This window comes from Agelaius tricolor, unplaced genomic scaffold, assembly GCF_023055355.1.
Source record: "Agelaius tricolor isolate 1412-34295 unplaced genomic scaffold, bAgeTri1.0.p SCAF_65, whole genome shotgun sequence".
In the NCBI taxonomy this organism is placed as follows: domain Eukaryota; kingdom Metazoa; phylum Chordata; class Aves; order Passeriformes; family Icteridae; genus Agelaius; species Agelaius tricolor.
The window spans coordinates 835192-853932 of record NW_027269325.1 but is presented as its reverse complement, the minus strand read 5'-3'; the positions used below and the strand labels follow the sequence as shown (position 1 = coordinate 853932).

Genomic DNA, 18741 nt, shown 5'->3' with positions numbered 1-18741 from the left:
GCAGGCACTGCAGGAGCCTGCAGACAATTCCTGCAGCACTTGTAGGATGATCCTGCTCCCCAAGGGACGTTCCCATGGGACCAAGTCAGGAACTGCAATGGGCAGTGGGGCCAGAGAGGAAAGGGCAACCAGGGATGGGCTGTTTGCAGGGGAGGGAACGGGGGTGGGCTATGGGAAGACATTTGTATCAGGAAGAGGAAAGAAAGCAAAGGTGAAGCAAAGGAAATGCTCAGGGCAGTTTGGGGCTGGCTGCCAGGCAGCCCTGGCTCTGAGCAACAGCGTCTGCAGTGGCACAGGAAACTCCCAGCTGATGGGAACAAACTTTCTGGCTGAGTGCAGAGGCCAGGACAAAGCTGAGTGGTTTCCCTGGTGTCCCCCAGCCCTTGCTGGCCCCAGGGCTGATGGCATTTGTGCTCCCTCAGGTTCATGTCCCCACAGCAACAGCATGGAGGTGCTCCCCCTGCTGTGTGCAATGCAAACAGGGGCTGCTGAGCCAGTGCTGCCGTGTCTGTGCCTGCAAGGATGGGGCACCTGTGTGAGCTGGGGGAGAGGCCAGGGCTGTAGAGGGGGGATGTTGTTGGCAGCTGCATGAGGACGCTCTGGGACGCTGCCCTGGGCTGTGCAGCGCACTGGGCATGGATCAGCCCCTGCTCTGCTGCTCCTTCCCGTCTGCCCCAGGGCCCTTGCAGAGCCCCAGCCATGCTGTTTGTCCCCAGCCTGCCCATGGCCAGCCTGGGGCTGCTCACGGGGGTTTCTGTGCTGAGCATTGGCCTGGCCGTGTTCTTGAGAGAGCCTGGGCAAGGAGCCTGGAGCCCCCAGGGCCTGGCCTGAGGCGTCAGCGCTGCCCCAGCAGTGCCCATGGCCTGTCCCTGCTGCAGCCCCGGCACTGCCACCCCCAGGGCTGTGCCCGGCCCCGAGAGCACTCAGGCCCTGCAGCAACACCAGGGCCACCAGGGCAGCGGGGCAGGGCCACGGCAGCAGCACTGGCAACACCAAGTGCTGCTGCTGCTGCTGCTGGGCACAGCTGCTGGGCCAGCCCTGATCTGCCCCAGCTCTGCACACAGACATTGCTGCTGCAGCTCCAGAGAAGGCATCAAAAGGGCATCTCTGTGGAAAACTCTGCTGGGAGATCCTTTAGTTCCTTTAAAGGCACCAAGAGCTCATTGACACAGTCTGTGGCCATAGGGAAGATGGAGAGAAACAAAATGAGAAATGGCACAAACAATGACATTTCTTTGTGGACAATATGAAAAAAACTAAAACAAAGAAAAAGAACTGCCAAACTGAAACCAACAAGAAGTATTAAAGATGACTTTTATTACAAGTGATTTTCAGAAATTGGCAAGCAGATTAATGTTCCTGAAAGCATCCAGTCATCAGTCTCCACACTGCAGCCTTGAGCTCCTGGTTCCTCAGGCTGTAGATGAGGGGGTTCAGGGCTGGAGGCACCACTGAGTACAGAACTGACAGGGCCAGGTCCAGGGATGGGGAGAACATGGAGGGGGGCTTCAACTGAGCAAATATGCCAGTGCTGACAAACAGGGAGAGCACGGCCAGGTGAGGGAGGCAGGTGGAAAAGGCTTTGTGCTGTCCCTGCTCAGAGGGGCTCCTCAGCACAGCCCTGAAGATCTGCACATAGGAGAAAACAATGAACACAAAACAACCAAATACCAAAGAGGCACTAACTGTGATGAGTCCAACTTCCCTGAGAGTGTTGGAGTGTGAGCAGGAGAGCCTGAGGATCTGGGGCACCTCACAGAAGAACTGGCCCAGGGCATTGCCATGGCACAGGGGCAGGGAAAATGTATTGGCTGTGTGCATGAGAGCATGGAGAAAGGCACTGGCCCAGGCAGCTGCTGCCATGTGGGCACAAGCTCTGCTGCCCAGGAGGGTCCCGTAGTGCAGGGGTTTGCAGATGGACACGTAGCGGTCGTAGCACATGATGGTCAGCAGTGAATACCCTGCTGTGATAAAGAACAGAAAGAAAAAGAGCTGAGCAGCACATGCTGAGTAGGAGATGGTGCTGGTGTCCCGGAGGGAATTGTGCATGGCTTTGTGGACAGTGGTGCAGATGGAGCCCAGGTCAGCGAGGGCCAGGCTGAGCAGGAAGAAGAACATGGGCGTGTGCAGGTGGTGGCCGCAGGCTGCGGCGCTGATGATGAGGCCGTTGGCCAGGAGGGCAGCCAGGGAGATGCCCAGCAAGAGGCAGAAGTGCAGGAGCTGCAGCTGCCGCGTGTCTGCCAATGCCAGCAGCAGGAAGTGCCTGATGGAGCTGCTGTTGGACATTTGCTGGGGCTGCCATGGGGACCTGTTCATGGAGAAAGGACAGTGAAGAGTTAGAGGAGATCCCTGTAACCAAAATCAAAGCCATTTCCCATACACTCTCCCCAAAACACACACAGAGACATCCTTTTGTGTTCAAGAGTTCTGGGGTTTTTCTTATAAGCTTCCCCACATCTCTTCTGGTGTTTTTGGATATCAGAAACCCTCAGCATTTCTGCTGCACTCAGGGAGAACAGAGCAAGTTCTGTGAGGCAGTGATGAGTGCAGACTGAGGAGAGATGGTCTGTCATTGTGACCTGTTCAGAGTTTCTCTGGGCTTTAACCTGTCTCAGGTGGAGGGTGATCACCTTCCCATGCTTCCCCTAAAATGTCACCAGGTACTGCTGAGAGCAGATGGATCCACCCCAGCCCAGCTGCACATTTGTAGCCAAGGACTGGCATTGCTCATTTCACCAACCCAGCAGCATTTTCAGAGTCAGAACACCTCTGCCTTTCCCCATCAATCTCATGACTCAGAGATGCTCTAGGACAGGTTTGCACCCTGGATTGAAGCTCCCAGCTCAGACTGAAATCTCAGGGAGACTCACAAGTGTCCTTCTGATGGCATTGGATGAAGGGAGATGCAGCTCCTTCCCTGACAGCATTGCCCAGAGCCGGGCACTGGGGACAGCGTCACCCTGAGCCAGCTGTGCCCCCTCCAGAGCCCCCAGGGCCGGGCAGCTGCTCCCAGCCCTGTGCTCTGCAGAGGGAACTGGGCCCGGGGCTGCAGAGCTGCCCCACGGCTCTGCTGCAGCTCTGCCTGCACAGGAGGGGCTGAGCGCCTTGGAGCCCTGGCCCTGAGGGCAGAGGCTTGGCTGGGGCACAGGAGGGAGGGGGCTTGTTCAGAGGGAGGGGCTGCACTGCAGGGGATCCTGTGCACATCTCTAATCTTAGCCTGCCACAGCATTGCTGGGTTTTGTTTTCTCTCCTTCCCTGACCTTCTCTCTGTTTCCTGGAGACTTTCCTCCTGCAGGTGTTTCCCTGTGCCCAATCTCTCCACACCAGCACTCACAGACCCCAAATCTCTGTGCACTCCCTGTGCCCCTACAGCCTGTTTGCAGGGCATGGGCTGGGGGCAGGTTCTGTTTGCAGCTTGGAGAAAGGACAGCTCAGACTGAATCTCATGGGTCCAGCAAAGGTGATGCTGGTCCGGCCATGGGCAGAGGAGTGGCTGAAAGCACATTAGGGATCTCCTGTGAACCTATTGATCACTAGAAGTAACAGTTCAGATGTTTCAGGCACTTGTCAAAATCCATAATCATCCTTTAATAATTATCCCCCCCTCCCTGCTATTCTCCAATAGTAGGAAACTGAATACCAAGTCTTAGGAAATTTCCTCATTTTTATCAAAATCCTTGTCTTGGGAATATTCTGTGACTGATCAGAACCCCTCAGTACATCAGAGCTTCATGAGCATTTCACCTCCCCTGCGCCAGAAATACTCAGAGTGGTACTCACAGGGTCTGCAGGCATTGGGATGTTGCAGCTTCAGGAGATCACTGCAGGAGCTGCAGCTGCATTGTCCTGCAGCCAGAGGTTGCTGTGCCAAGGGCTGGCAGTGATTGTGCCCCAGGCACTTCTCAGCCCCTTCCCAGCCCTGAGTGACTGAAGCTCTCTGTGCCTCTGGGCTGTGCCCGGGCTGGCTGCAGGCAGTGCCCCAGCCCTGCTGGGCTGTGCACAGGAGCTGCTCCTGGCCAGAGCTGTCTCTCTGCAGCTCTGCTGCCCTTGCCAGGAGCTGCCTCTGGGCCAGGAGCCTGGCCCAGCTCAGCAGCACAGACACAGCACCAGGACTTGAATGAGCCCCTGGGGCTTTGTGCTGAGGCCCTGAACATCAGTCCCTGAGGGGGAGCTGAAGAAACCTCTCCAGAACTCCGAGTCAGAATCCAACTCTAAAGTTTCTTTGACTTTTAATGGGTCCCACTGAGGGACAGGACTGAGAAAGTGTCCTCAGGCCCCAGGCAGAGCAGAGACCTGGAGGCAGTGATGACAGGTGGGGACAAAGAGAAGCCAAGTCTGGGTGCCCTGGGGCACAGCAGGGTCTGTGCCACCAAAGGCTGTGAGGAGACACCTTGTCCTGAGGCCCTGGGGCCTCCTGGCACAGCCCCAGCCAGGCTGGGCACTGCCAGCCCCTTGTCCTGCCCTCAGCATCCTCCCCTAGCCCACATCCCAGTGGCCTCAAGGATCTGCTGGAAGGAGTCCCAGGGGAGCTTGCTCAGGAATGGCCCTGGGGGCTCCTGAATGCTCCCTGCAGGGACTGCAGGTTTTTCAAAGGACTTTGGGTTTTGCTTTTGCCTTGGAGTCTCTGAGAGGTTTGTGCAATCATGGCCCCAATTATCTGCTTTAAGGAGTCCCTTGAGGGCTTTGTACTGACACTCAGTGGGGCTCATTAATACTTTGAGATACTCAAGATTTTTAAGGTACTTTGTGTGGAGGCTGGAGAACTGGCCAAGGAAAAGCCTGCTGTACTCCCCTGGAGGACCAACCCCTAAGCCATAACCTCTGGTTAGGGAGAGCAAAAAGATCACCCCCAAAATCCTTTGTTGCTTTATGTTGATCCCTTGCAACCCATTGGTCCTTCCCCTTTGCTCTGCCCCTGTGCCCTGATCCCATTCACTCTAGTGTTCTGTCCTGCCCTTCGAGACCCCAATATAAACCCCTGCTTTCCCTGCCTGAGTGGCTTTTTGTCCCTGGACCCTTTTGAGGATGAAGCTCAGGAAAGGTTCTCCTTGGAACCCCACACCAAGACCCCGTCTCTCCTTCTGCGTCGGCATGAGCACAGACATTGCCTGTGCCCCGAGGTGTCTTCTTCAAGAAGTTTCTTCGGGAAGGTTGCAGCGCTCTGAGCACCACCTGCCACAACCTGTGGCGCCCAGCGTGCGGCCTCTGCAAAGAGATCCCTGAAGAAGTGTCTCCTGCAGCCTCCCACTGCAGGACAAAAGTCGCTGTTGGCGCAGCCGCTTTCCCCAGGAGAAGCCCTCACCTTTTAGTGGGGGCTGTCCAAAGGGCGACCGGGACCCTCCGAAGACTGAAGAGGCCGAAGAGCTCCCGGAGTAGCGGAGGCCAATTGAGGGGCTGAGCACCTGCCCAGCAGATTTTCATTGACCCAATGGGAAATGGCCCAAAGAGCAACTGTAAGTTATATATATATATATATATATACACATATATATGAGGGTCTTCTGTTTTTTCATTTTCCTTTTTCTGCTGGGTGTGGGAACAAAGTCTGAGAATGGGCAACAACCTTAGTCACCCTAAGCTGAGTCCTCCTCAAAGACACGTCTATTCCAAGGTTGTGGGTGCCCTTGTTGATTGGAGAATTTGTTTTTCTAAGGGAAATTGGAAAGCTTTTGTTCATTTTCTTTCCAAATACTTTGTGAATGTTATGAGGGAATTGGTTTTATTGCTTGAGTTTTGGATGTGGTTGGGATCAAGTTATTTGTTTTACAAATGGAGGGAAATTTTAAAGTGGGGAAGTTTTATCCTCTTTTCCATTTCTCCTCTTTTTCATTCTATTTATGATTCAGTTAAACAATCGGGGGAAAATTCAGGAAAAGTTTTTAGTCCCCAGTTCAAAACCACTTCCCCTTCTTCCTGTCCCCATGTACCCAAAACCCTTCCTCACCTGAGGGGCAATGGGCTGGCAGTCGTTGTCACTTGGCCCAGGGTTGCTATCGATCCCCTGACGCCTCCCGATCCCCTCTCTCCCTTTGCCTGGACAGCAAAGCGTCTGCTGCCCTGGACCTTCCCCTCATCCTCCCTCCTGTGCCCCTTTACCCACTTCCCCCTCCTGTTGATTCCCCACTAAACAGTGCCAGCAACGTATCCAGCCCCACCATTTTGTTGCCTCCATTTCCAAGTTTTCCTGCCCTTACACCCCAAAGTGGCCACCTCCCCACCTCTCCTCCTCCCTTTTCTGTGCCCTCCATTGCTCTTGTCTCCCCCCTTCCCCCCATGTTGATGGGTGTACCCACACCAGGACCCCCCATTGGTCAGGAATCCCCTGCCCATCATGGACCCCATTGCAGTTGTGTATAAACAGGGGAGAAGGACAACATCACCCAGCTCCTGGGACCCCATCCCCTGCAGGGACACCTCCTCAGCAGAATGTGCCCGGGTTGTCCAGAGCCGTGCCCCTGCCCCAGGTGGGGATGGCGAGCTGGGGGGTGCCCTGCTGCTGCACAGACCTGCAGGGACAGCCCCTGCCAGTGCCCGTCACCAGCGGAGCACACTGCCCCTGGAGCAGGCAGGTTGGAGCTGGGAGACATCCTGCCCCATTTGGGATTTCAGGAGGCAGCACCCACTCGGGGTCACAGGCCCATGGATATAAGCACTGGGTGGAGGAAAGATCTAATGTTAAAAACATCATCCAGGCAATGCTCTTTTGACAAGTTCTGCCCTGAGTTTTCCTTAAGAAGATCTGAAACATTCAATGTCACCAGCAAAAGCTCCTGCAATGGCTGCAGGCCAGCAGAGCAGGGCTGTCAGCTGTGAAACAAGTGCTGCCACAAGCAGCAGCTCCCCCAGGGCAGCAAATCAAGAGCTGGGAAGGAGCTGATCTGAAGGCCAAACCTCCTTAGCTCCTTCTGAAAGAGCAGGAACAGTTCCTCATTCCAGTGAGGTGGAATGCTGGGCACCACAGCTCCAGGTGAGGACTGGACACAAGTTTGCTCCCACTGAGTGCTGTGATGGGTTCTGCAGGAGCTCTGGGCTCCTGTGCTTGCCAGGCACAATGAGCAGAGAAGGAGCCAAGTGCACTGATGTGGGAAATGGGTTTGTAGAAAGTTTTTAGGGCCTAATAGAAGGCCCACACAGTATGAATCTGTTTATAAACCTTGAGACAAGAAATGCTAACTTAAAAATGCCATGGACTAGGACAGATATTGTTGAGAGAGGAATGGAGCTGGAAAAAAGTTTCAAAAGATGGCCTTGCAAATAAGACTTTGGAAAAATAGAGCTATGAAAGATGCATTGTAGTGGGACCCACAAGGGGTAGTTTGAAATAATTGGCTTTAAGGCATCTACAACATGGCATGGCAAAAGGCTGATAGACCAAGAAACACTTATAATGTACTGTAATTAGGAAATAGCTTCTGATTGAATTAGAACATCTGTATTGTCTCACCCTTCTCATGAGACTGAAAATGGAATACAAGTTTTTAAAACACCTCTCAGTGTCCCCATCTCTAGGTCAAGAAAAGAGTATTATCCAACACACTGACACACCTTTGCCTCAAGCACAACCCAGCCTGGACCAAACACACTGAAAGGTTTCCCCTTTGGGCCATGACTCGAAACGTCAGGTCTGCTGTTTGACAACTCAGGTTGGTTTGGTGTCAAGGAGTTTCCCTCAGAAATACTGGGTTTGTCTTCCTCTGTGCCTTCCCCTCAGCAGCCTTGGGGATGCTCCTGTGTGAAGCCATCTGTCTCACACAGTTTGAGACAACTTAAAACAGGATATTGTGCAATAAGTCATCTCCTCTAAAGTGTTCCAACGATCCCTTTCCAGCAATAGGAAATTGTTACTAATAGATGAAAGTGGAAAAACCCCAGCAGTTTATTAACAAACAGAATCCCCCCATGACACGCGTTCCAAGAAGGCGCCGGGTTCTCTCTCGGGAAGAACAGGAGCTGTCACGGAGCAGTTCCAGCAGCTGATGGAAGCTCGGTGGCTCGTGCGGCGTCGACTTTCTCCCATGGCAGAGCTCCATGGAACGGTCAGGGCAGGGGAAGCAGCTGGGCTGGAGCCCCTCGCTGTCTTTTCTCCCTGGCGTGGCTCAGCTCACAGACTCTCGGGCTGGGAGCGGGGCCGCTCCGCTTCTGCCGGCACCATGTCCCTGGGCTTGGACAAACAGTTTTCTGCCAGGAGAGCCCTGCACACTGCTCCACAGATCTCCCAGAAAGGCCCAAACCAACTCCAAACAATCTGTCTGCAGCAGCTTTTCACAAAGGGCTGCAGAAATCCAGGACAGCTGCAAGTGAGTGTCGCAAGGCTCTTGTCTTGTTCCTGACAGCAGAATTCTTGATGATCTGATGCAATTTTATTCAAATGTAACAAGAGAGCTGAGATATTTTGTTAAAATATTTCATGAGGAGTAACAAGCCTTGGGAGCATGAGGTACAGGACTGACATGCAAAAGCATGCACATATCCTCCAAAGTAGCCAGTTTAATTGTCCATTTTATTACTCTTGTATTTACTCCACACTAATATGGAAAACCAAGCTTTTCTTGGAGGCAAAACAGGCATGGGATACACTACAGTCCCTCGCAGGCTCACCAGGGCTGGCAGTGACAAAGCAGGCAGTCTGCTTCATTGTGAACCACTACAGAGCCACATCCCAATCTGGTTTAAGTAGCGTGGTATTATTAAGAGCTCCTTTTCTGCATGAGATACAAAAAGGAGATCCCAAATGATCTTCATGCAAGCATGTAGTCAAGAACTGGTCCTGCTATGGTAATGAAGCATTTGCTTTGGCAATTACACTCTTCCCATTCATCTTTGGATGCAGACACTTCAGGTTCTCCCCTACACCCCTGCAAGGCTGGCAGTCGCCGGTTCCCATTTCCTGTTCTTCCCTAGAGATGGTGCAGTGGCTGCTTTGAGACAAAAAGCCCTGAGATCTGGACAGCTCGAAGGAGCATGAAATGCTAATTAAGTGCTCATATTGGTAATACCCAGGTCTGCACTGCCCAGTGCTCTGAAGCAGCAGCAGCAGCAGGACCATGCATCATTCCTGCTGGTGGATGTTCATGTTTCTGTGTGCAAGAGCAATGGCTTTGAGGAGGGACAAAAATGCCCCTCTTCAAACAGTGGGTGTGCAAGGAGAGGTGAAGTTTCACAGCCTTTTCTAGGATATTTCAGAAAGATCTAAGAGAATATTGGGGCATGGAGTAGGTCCCTAATTTTGTCTCCAGAGAAATCCCCAAAGGGCACATTCACTCTGCTGCTGATGGCAACCCCATAAGGTCATGCACCCGTTTTCCCTGCAACGTGCCACCCTGCCTGGGCTTTACTAGGCCAGGACTAGAGCCAGAGCAAAGCAAACACATGCAGCCAGGTGACATTGTGTGACATCAGAAGCTGGCAACCATGAGGACTTTGCTGTCAAAAGGTTACAGTTTGCACTGGGCCTAGAAGTGTTTTTCCCTAAGGCAAAGCACATTGAAATGTGAAGTTTAAAAGCTTCAAATGATTATGAAAGGAAACGGCAGAATAATTTCTGGGAGGGCAGCATTGTCAATGACCATGCAGCCCACCAAGAGCTGGAGCTGAATCCAGAATTGCTTCTTCCAGCTGTGCAGGAATTCATTACACTGTCAAGCATTGGTCCATGGGAACAAATGATCCCCAGGCTCTGGGCTGAATGGCACCCAGGCTGCAGTACAGATTGGAGGAACCCTTGGCACTTGTTATTGGCCTCCCAGGGCACTCATCCTTCTGCAAACAAGGTGCAAACAACACAGCTGGACTGCTCTCCTGGGTAAATATACATACAGGTGACTCTGCCAAAGCCATGCATCATTTCCCAGGGAAAGACATGACCTCTTCTTACCTGTGGAATTGTGATTGAAGACACCTGTGAGCCAGATCTGTGGGAGATTGCAAAGGAGCAAAGCTTTGGCATTTGGGCACACTTCTCTTGGTTTCTTTGCTCAGGCCTTTGGTGAGCCCAGAACACACCGAGGTAGAAAACCTTTGACTAGACAGGATCTTTTGGATCCATTGTCCCCCAAACAGGTCAACAGGTGACCCTGTTGTAATGCCAAGTAACAAAGAGCAGCACAAATGACACAAAGAAAACACGGCCAAAGAGGAAGAGGAGAGGCCCAAAGAGGAAAGGATGTGGTGAGACACTGGCACATTGAGTGAGCTGCACTCCCATAATCTCTAGGCTAGCAGGTCCTGGTCTCACATACGCCTTTTGGTTTATTTAAATTTAATTTATTTATTTATTTACTTTTTTTTCATCATCAAAAGAAAATATATACAATTAAAAATATGTCATCAAATTTTAAAGACAGAATCAAAACACAATAATTCAAAACTACATCTAAAGATCAGAACATATGTACAGCTTTAACTATGAAGCCTAAGGCATCAATCCTGTTCTTCAAACAGTCTTCATACAGGTGGCAGCTTCTTCCTGAGCTTGGAGGAAAGAGAGCTCTTCTGGAGGGGAGGCGAGGACTTTGTGGGTGAGGGAACATCGGAAGAGAAAACTTCTCGGTAAGACTGTAACCAGCCAGATCTGCAAAATGGAGACACAAAGTTTAACAGAGGCCACCATGCAAACCTAAAGCAGCTGAAGCTCCGTATTTCATGGGACACATTTCCTGCAAACTTCTAAACAGCTGCACAGGGAAACATGCTCCTGCTGGCAGACACTTGAGGCAGGCCAGGGCAAAACCCTGAGCCACTTGCCCAGAGCTAGCACAGGCACAGCCTGGCCTCTGGGCTGCCCTGGGACAGCAGGGAGCCCAGAGCCCTGTGCTCTCCAGGAATGGCTCAGCTGCACATGCACCCTCCTGCTCCTCTGCCTGCCCCACAGCTCAGCAGCCCTAAAGCTCCAGGGGCACTGGCAGCAGCACAGCTCCTTGCAGGGGCACATGCAGGGCACAGCTGTTCCCTGGCAATGTGCACAGCCTATCTGCGCTGCCACAAGACCCTTCCTCCCAACAGAGACTGGCCCAGCTCCCCCCTCACCTCTGTGTGAGGCTGAGCCATGGTTCCCTTCACCTTGTCCTCCATCTGGAGCTGCTTCAGGTCCCCCATGCCATGACCAGGAAGGGAAATGGAGAGAGCGGGGGCAGATGCAAACCCTTCCTTTGGATTTGGTCATTTTTGGCACAGCTAAAAAGGCAAATCCAGAGGTGTCCAACTCAGCACTTCCTCAGCTTTCTGGAGAACATCTCGCCCTCACCAGCCCAGCATTTTGGAGAGGTTTTCCCGCACGTGTGGAGGCTTGCTGGCAGCACATTTCTTCAGCTGGGTGCCCATCACCTTGTAGAGGGCAGAGGCGAGCTTGGTGGCCACGGTGCGGACATTGGCGCTCCGCACGGGCAGCGCCTTGTTCTCCAGGAAGGACCAGAGCACGGGCAGGGCGTCGCGCTGGACGACTGCAGGGCTCCTGGCATGGACCCACTGCACAAGCACTGCCGGGACAGAGACACAGCTCCTTAGCCACAACCTCAATGCAAACAAGGATCTACCTCTGCTTTTGCTTCTGGCAAGCCTCTCTGGCCAAGGTCAGCAAAATGGCACACAGAGCCCCTTGATCCAGAAACGGGCAAAGCAGCTGATCATCCTGGAAACAGAACCACCAACCCCTCAGGACTAATTGCTCCAACCAGAGCCTTGTCCCTGTGGCAGACTTTGCACCTTTACTAAATTATTTCACAATCTCTTTCTGCATGAACAATGAATGAAATGTCCAACTGCCTTTTATTTCCATTAAGAACTTTTCTAACCCCACCCTGAAGATTTGGAACTGCACCACAGAGAGGAAATGGAGAGATTTCTAATGAAAGGGATGATTCCATTTTTGTACCTTTGATGTCAAGTGCCAAATGCCTAATCTGGCTCTTCCCTTGGCTCAGTGGCACACAGCAAAGGGCAGGATTAGAACACACCTCAAAACTCCAGCCCACCAGAGATGGCTGCTGCCTGACAGCTGGATGAGAAACATCAGGGACCAGCTGGTGTCTTTGGCAGAATGCTTTTGGGGCTTCCTACAAAGAGCTGTTTCAAACCTCAGGGTGTCTTAGAGAATTACCCAGACCCCATTGCCCTGGCATTTGGGCATCTCCACATTTTAATGCCACTTCCCCTCCCAGTGTTAATGGCATTTTTTCTTATAATGTCCACTGGAATAGGGGCATAGAGTGAGAAAAATGCTACACAGGGGACTGAAATGTAGCCAAAACACAAGTGTTTTCTCATATTGTCTCTGAAATCTCTCTGCCCGTTTTCTGAACTGAACTGTATGAAACACAGACAAAAAGTTACTACCAACAGGCTTCTTGCATGGCAGATTTGGCTGAGAGATCAAAACCTGAAATGCTCTGGAGACCATTCTTATTTTCTGATCAGACAAAATGTTATCTGGCAGCCATTTAATATTCTGTGGTGGAAGAGACTTCATTTTCTCAATGCTGTTAATCCACCAGCAGTCATCAACATTGAAAGAGCTCCTGCAAGTACCCAAAACCAATTCTGCTAAGCAGGAAAGGGTTATGGTACCCATTTTAAAGTGGGAGTTCATTTGAGTTTAAATGCAATTAAAGACATTGGTGACTACTAAACGTGAGGAACAGCTGTCTGTTCCTACTAAATCTCAGAGAGAACATCTGCTCTTTCTAAAGTACTCCTAATTTATGGTAATTCCTTTATTTGAAAAAGAGATCAAAAGAACTGCTCAACTAAATTCCCTATTGCTGGAGATCTACTTTATTCAAATGCTCTTTAAAGGGCCTTTGACATTCCCAATTGCTGAACATGCCCTTTTGAGATTCCTAATGAAGGCACAAAGTGTATTAAACCTTGCATTCAAAGATGCTGGCATCATTAGCAGTGGATTTAGCCCCAGGTAAAGCAAGGCTATCAATCGTCTTCTCTTCTATATATTGAGATTATCCTTTTTCCATTCCTTGGCTATTGCTGACATAGCAAGCTCCTCTGAGGAATCAATTATCAGATGCATTTGTAGCATTTTGGACAGTGCTGGCACAGGCAGACACTGTTTGCACACCCTGAAAGGCCCAGTCCAAGGCCACTTGGACAGCACAGGCAGGGAGCCTAAGCCCTCTGCTTCTGTCCCTGTGCCCCAGAGGCTGCCTTGCACTAAACCCGTGCCTCTGATGCCTCTGTTGAGTTTTGACCTAAGCTGTGACCCCCAGGCTCTGCACGGTTCAGCCTCAAAACTTTCCAAGAGAAAAACAAGAATTCCGTGAGGACAAAACAAACTGATGCCCTGAAAGAGCATTTGCCACCATTTCCCCTCAAAGATCACAGATGTCCCTGAGCTTCCCAGAGAGGAGCCAGCTGGGGTATTTGTAGCCCCTCCCTTTGCTGGAGGTGGTTCTGAGATGCCCCAGTGAGAGCTCAGCCCCAAGGCCGAGCGCTGCCCCCATCTCAGATGCTGCCCAGCTCTGCAGCAGCCAGGGCAAACCTGCCAAATCCACCTGCCTGGTCTATTGGGCAGCAGGGACAAGCTCAGCACCTCCTGATGTGGAGGAGCTGCTCTGCTGTCTGTTCACAGGCATTCCCTGTCAATACTCCCTGGGCAGAGCTCTTGGCTTAGAAGGGGAGGCCATACCTGTGATACGCTCGGTGACATCCAGCAGAGCTTGGCCACTCAGGTGATTCCATTGGTAGCTGAACTCTTTCAGCAGTGACACTTGATCTACAAGGGAAACACATGGTTCTGCTCACTTTTCTCAAGTCATAGGAGAAAGGACAGTGGGGAAGCAAAGGGCAGGGCCAACCCCATTTTATAAAATCAAGTACATTTCTGTGGATTTTTGAATCCTTTTCTTCATTCCTTCCAGCCTCCTTGGCAGGGTTTTAAATTCCAAAAGAAAAGCTCTCCTTTCACATTTGTAAATGCAAACTTGTCTGCTGTAGCAGGAGCTGTGTTAAAACATTTCACGTCAGGGACCTCAAAAGTTCAGTCACATGGAAGCAGTGAAAAGGTTTTGCATCCCAGAGCAAAAAGGAAGAAGCCCATACTTGGGTCACAGAAAGGCACTGAGTCAGGCAGTTCCTGAGTTCACAGAGCAACTGGGGAGGAGAAAGTGGAATCTCCCCTTGAAGACCTGCCTCTTCAACACTCCTTTTTCCAGGCATATTTCCCCAGTGCAGCATTCTCAGAGCTGACATAAATCTGTGTGGCAGAGGAATTGAGAGCAGCCCTTGCCTATGTAGTTAATTGCTGTGGCCATCTTGCTCCATGCAAAACAACATGTGGAACCAGGCATCATTGACAGCTGGGTTTATACCTGTTTGTTCTAAAGAAATGAACTTGGAAAATCATAAGTTCCCCTTTGAAAATAGAAGACAAAGAAGAAAAGTGGAAAATAGGCAGCTGATGCCTCTAATGTAGAGCCTTGCAGGTGGCTGCTCTGCAGAAGCTCTGATGGGTCAGTGTCCCTTCATGCCAACAGCAAAGCTGTTCATTTGGGAAGTCAGACAGGGCCTAAGCAAACTCCAAACCCCCTTTGCCTCTGAACTGCAGCAAAGCTGTAGCCCAGGACTTGCTCTTCAGACAAGCAGCACAGAGCCAAGGGCTCCTGGGACTGTTGGGAAATGCTGATCACATTCCAGCCTGTTGGGGATGGTGCATAAGGACTGCAGCTGCACAGCTTCTGGTGGGTGTCAGCTGGAGTGTTCCACAGACAAGAGCAGCTGTCAAGGCACTCAGTGCTCTCTTGTGCAGGAGAGACAGAGACGAAGTTGAGGAGAGTCCCTGCCAGGGCTCAGCCTTACCCAAATGAGCAATGGATTCTTCCAGTGCTTTCACAGCTGCCCCACGAACCCTGGCATCCTTTGAATTCAGGTTCTTTGTTATTCCTTCCACCAAACCAATGATCACCGGGTTCAGGGCATCTTTCAGGGCTCCTGTGATTTCAGCCAGCACGTCCAGCGCCCTCTGCTTCACTTTCTTGTGGCTGTCAGATATTCTCAGGACAAAATAATCAAAAATCTGTGAAGAGAACAAGCAACATGAAAGCTGGATTCAAATGTCCTTGTTTGAAGAGTGGCTGTAGCAGTCAGCAATGTCAAAGATGAAAGTGATCCTTTCTCTCAGGTCAGCACTCGCTTGCACAATTGCACTGTTTTCCTGTGGGCCACTCACTGGAATGGTGGCCCAACCTCATGCTGGTTGAAAGATTTTCTTCTGTTTTTAGGAGGTTTGGCTGGGGACACAATAGTTCCTATGGCATTTCTCTCCATCTCTAAATCATTAAATCAATTCCATCTATTAATGCTAAAGAGTACCTTTGCTTTGAATGGAAGCAGATGTTTACAATGCCCGGTTTTCTATACAGTTGCCTCAAGTACTGAGGGCAGTTATGATTTTGCCAAAACTATGGCTGGAGGAGATCTGTGTTTTCTTTTGTTTGTCTCAGAGCCTGTGTCTGGAGAAGAGCAGGGCTCTGATCAACTCTTCCACGATCCAGACCATTTCTCTAAGTAACAGGTGGACTTCTGAAATGTCATGTGCTGTACAGCTCTCATTAGAGCAGGTTCAGTCCTTTGACAGCCTCATTGTCAGGCACCTTTTCCTGGAAAAAGGGAAAAAGCAGCTACTGGGAGGAGAAGGCAGAGATGAGTCCTTCGCTGTTTTCCTCCTTTTCCAAAGAGAAAAAAAGACCCCCAAGAAGGGTGAGCACTGTCTTTACCAAGAGGAATAGGAACAAGGATGGAAATGAGTAGCCAGAGCTGTGCCTGTGTAAGACAAGATGGAGTTTACAGAAGTATTCTTTAAAAAAAAACAACTGGGTTTAAATCAACCAAGCCTGATACCTCTCTTCCCTATGCAAACCCATTTTTGGTCTAGAGAACAATTGCCATGCTTTCAGGGGCTGGATCCCCTTCACTTCACCCAACTGAGAGCAGGAGAGAGCAGCAGTTACACCAGCAGAAAATTCTGCCATCATCTGATCAACAGCATCAATAGGCACCTGCCAGACAAATACAGCTGGACTGAAATAACTTGTCCTGAAGCCTGGACCTGAATTACATTTGTCTGGGTAAGAGGGACCAGCATGTCCCAAACAGCCAGGACGGAGTGCCAAGACACACTGAATTAACTTTGCTGCTACAGGCTTAGGAAAGGAGCTAAAGGAAAGGAGCAGTGAAGATACCCTACATACTTGGACAATGTTAGTGGAGATGAGCTGGGGGTTTGTTCTGCACAGGTCTTGGAGGAGTTCCACTCCTTCCATCCTTGTCTGAAACCCCTTGGCTTCCAGGAGATGGTAAAGCTTCTGGAGCAGCTCCGTTTCTTCCACAGCTGGAGGTGACGTGACCTGAGCTTTTGCACGGTGTAGGAGGTGGCCATCAGAGGGAGATTTCACCCTGGAAAATAAAACCAAATGAGGACCTGGTGGTGATAATTATCATAGCATGGCATCCCCATCAAGGAAATAATTAGCATTGCCTCCATGATTCCAGAAGGCTGAGGCTGATCAATCACTTTATTATACTGTACTATACTATACTATACTATACTATACTATACTATACTATACTATACTATACTATACTATACTATACTATACTGTACTGAAACTCATCACCCTTACAGACAGTCAGATACAGACAGACCAGATTAGTCAATTGAATCCAATTGACTAATTAAGTGGCCAATTAAGAAACTACCCTTTGGTAAACAAATCTCCATAACACATTCCACATGTTCACAACAAGAGGTGCAGCAAGTGCAGATAAGAATTGTTTCTCATTCTTTTCTCTGATCTTTTCACAACCTTCCCCAGGACAATGCCTGGGAAAGTTGTGCCTGCTGCTCTCTGTGGAGAGAGCTGCAGCCACAGACAATACCTTCAGTTAATTGTGAGCAAAACATCTTGAGCAGTTTTCTCAATTATGTGATTTCAAGCTGGAAAACCATGAGGCTCTGAAGAACAACGTGGACCTCATGACAATCATTATGGCAGACAATCTGCAAGTGACATTCTCAGCACTGCTCACTCAGGAAAACCAAGGATGAGATGCATCTGATCTATCTTCAGATGGCTGCCAGGGCACACAGGTCACATTGCTTTGTGGAGAAAGAGAGACACTACTTCCAAGTTTAAATGCCTCCTCATATGGGACGTGTGTGTCTTAGAATAAGGAAACTCATCACTCTGGAGAAGTGTCTCTACAACCAGGCATGACAATCTGGAAAAGCAGCTCAGATGCATCTGAACAGATAAACAGGGCCATATTTGAAGGATTCAGAAAAATCAGTAACAGAGATAAAAACAGAAGCCTGACATGCCAGAACTACACTCACATTTCATTTGCTTCCCTAGAGACTAGATGCACAGCTTAACAACCCCACTGGGAACAATTCTCCTGATCAACCTGTCTCTTCCATGAGCACAGGAAGATGCTAGCTGTGCTACTGAGGCATGTGGTCACTTTCCTGCCTCTGCTGAGCAGGACAGAGCTAAATAAATCCCCTCTGTTATCAGAGGAGAACAGGTACAAGTAGCTCTGCCAGTGGCATGAAGAGACAGCAAGGAGCAAATTCCTGTCTTAAATGCTGATTGCAGCACAGGGGGAAATAAACCACACATGCTGTCCATCAAGCAAGTTACATGAAGGACAGGAATATCAAGACAAAAAGTCCACATTCAGACACCACATTGACATTCAGACACCACCATCAGACATTCCACATTGTTGACTGAAGTTGCTCAGAAATTGCCTTGCTCCTTACTACTCAAACTTGGTACTGTTTGAGGGTAAGAAAACCATGATTCAGCCAGGCCAAAGCCCATGGATGAGAACTGCATCTTTGTGGAATGGCATCTTGCATCCAGACTGAGATTTCTCATCAAAACACCCATCTGAAAAAGACTCCACTCAGATGGAAAAAAAGCCCTGGTTGAATTTACTTGTCCCAAGTCAGGCAGCAGAAACTTGGCCCTCTCCCAGCCTCCACAACACTGCCCTTGCCACTGCACTGCATCGTCTGAGCTGCAACCAATGGGTGTCTTTTTGTCTCTCCATTTTTGTGGAAACCCCTCTAGAGAAGTTGTGTTCAGCACAATGCAGAAGTCGACATTTTTTATCCTAGAGCATTTGTAGGGAAAGGAAACAATCTGTGGCACTGGTCATGTCTTCCAGGAAGATTTTCCTGAGGAAGAGACATGTAAAGCTTGTCATGTGCTTTGTCTCATCTGACAAAAGTGCTCAGTACCGTTTGCTAGAAGACAAAAGTCCCAATTATGGTGGTATTTTTTGGTATGGTTAGGAATTGGGGAAGGGTCTTCTTCCTTCTCAACTCCATGCTGCAGTGCCTTTGGGATGTGGCCTGCTGGCCGTTGTTTGTGCAGCCCTGGTATTTCTACATGAGGCAGAAAGTGCAATTGCATTTCCAGCCAAAAGCCCATGAGGAGTGGGCCAGCCGGAGCTGTGCCAGAGACAGGCCAGCAGCTGTGCCGCGAGAGGGTTTTGGTTCCTGCCCGGTGCAGCTGGTGCATCTCTTCCGTGACTGCCTCCCCTTCCCAGGTGCCCCGGGATAGCAGGTGCAGGGTTCTGCAAGGGCTATGGAACAGGGTGGGGATGTCTGCTGGCAACAGAGTGCAGCGGAGAGCAAACAGCCCAGGATGTTCCTGGAGTGTGTGACAGAGAACTTCTGACACAGCTGGTGACTGAGCCAGTGAGGGAAGGCACTGCTGGACCTGC

General features: G+C 50.3%; 2 protein-coding genes across 2 annotated transcripts in view; both read right to left on the bottom strand.

Moving 5' to 3' along the window:
• Nucleotides 1-18741, bottom strand: part of LOC139605362 (zinc finger protein 551-like) — a 484882-nt gene that overhangs the window by 230049 nt on the left and 236092 nt on the right. The gene's annotated exons all lie outside the window — the stretch shown is intronic.
• Nucleotides 1351-2049, bottom strand: LOC139605357 (olfactory receptor 14J1-like). Its single transcript, XM_071456696.1, has one exon. The coding sequence runs from the start codon at nt 2047-2049 to the stop codon at nt 1351-1353; it is 699 nt and encodes a 232-aa protein (XP_071312797.1).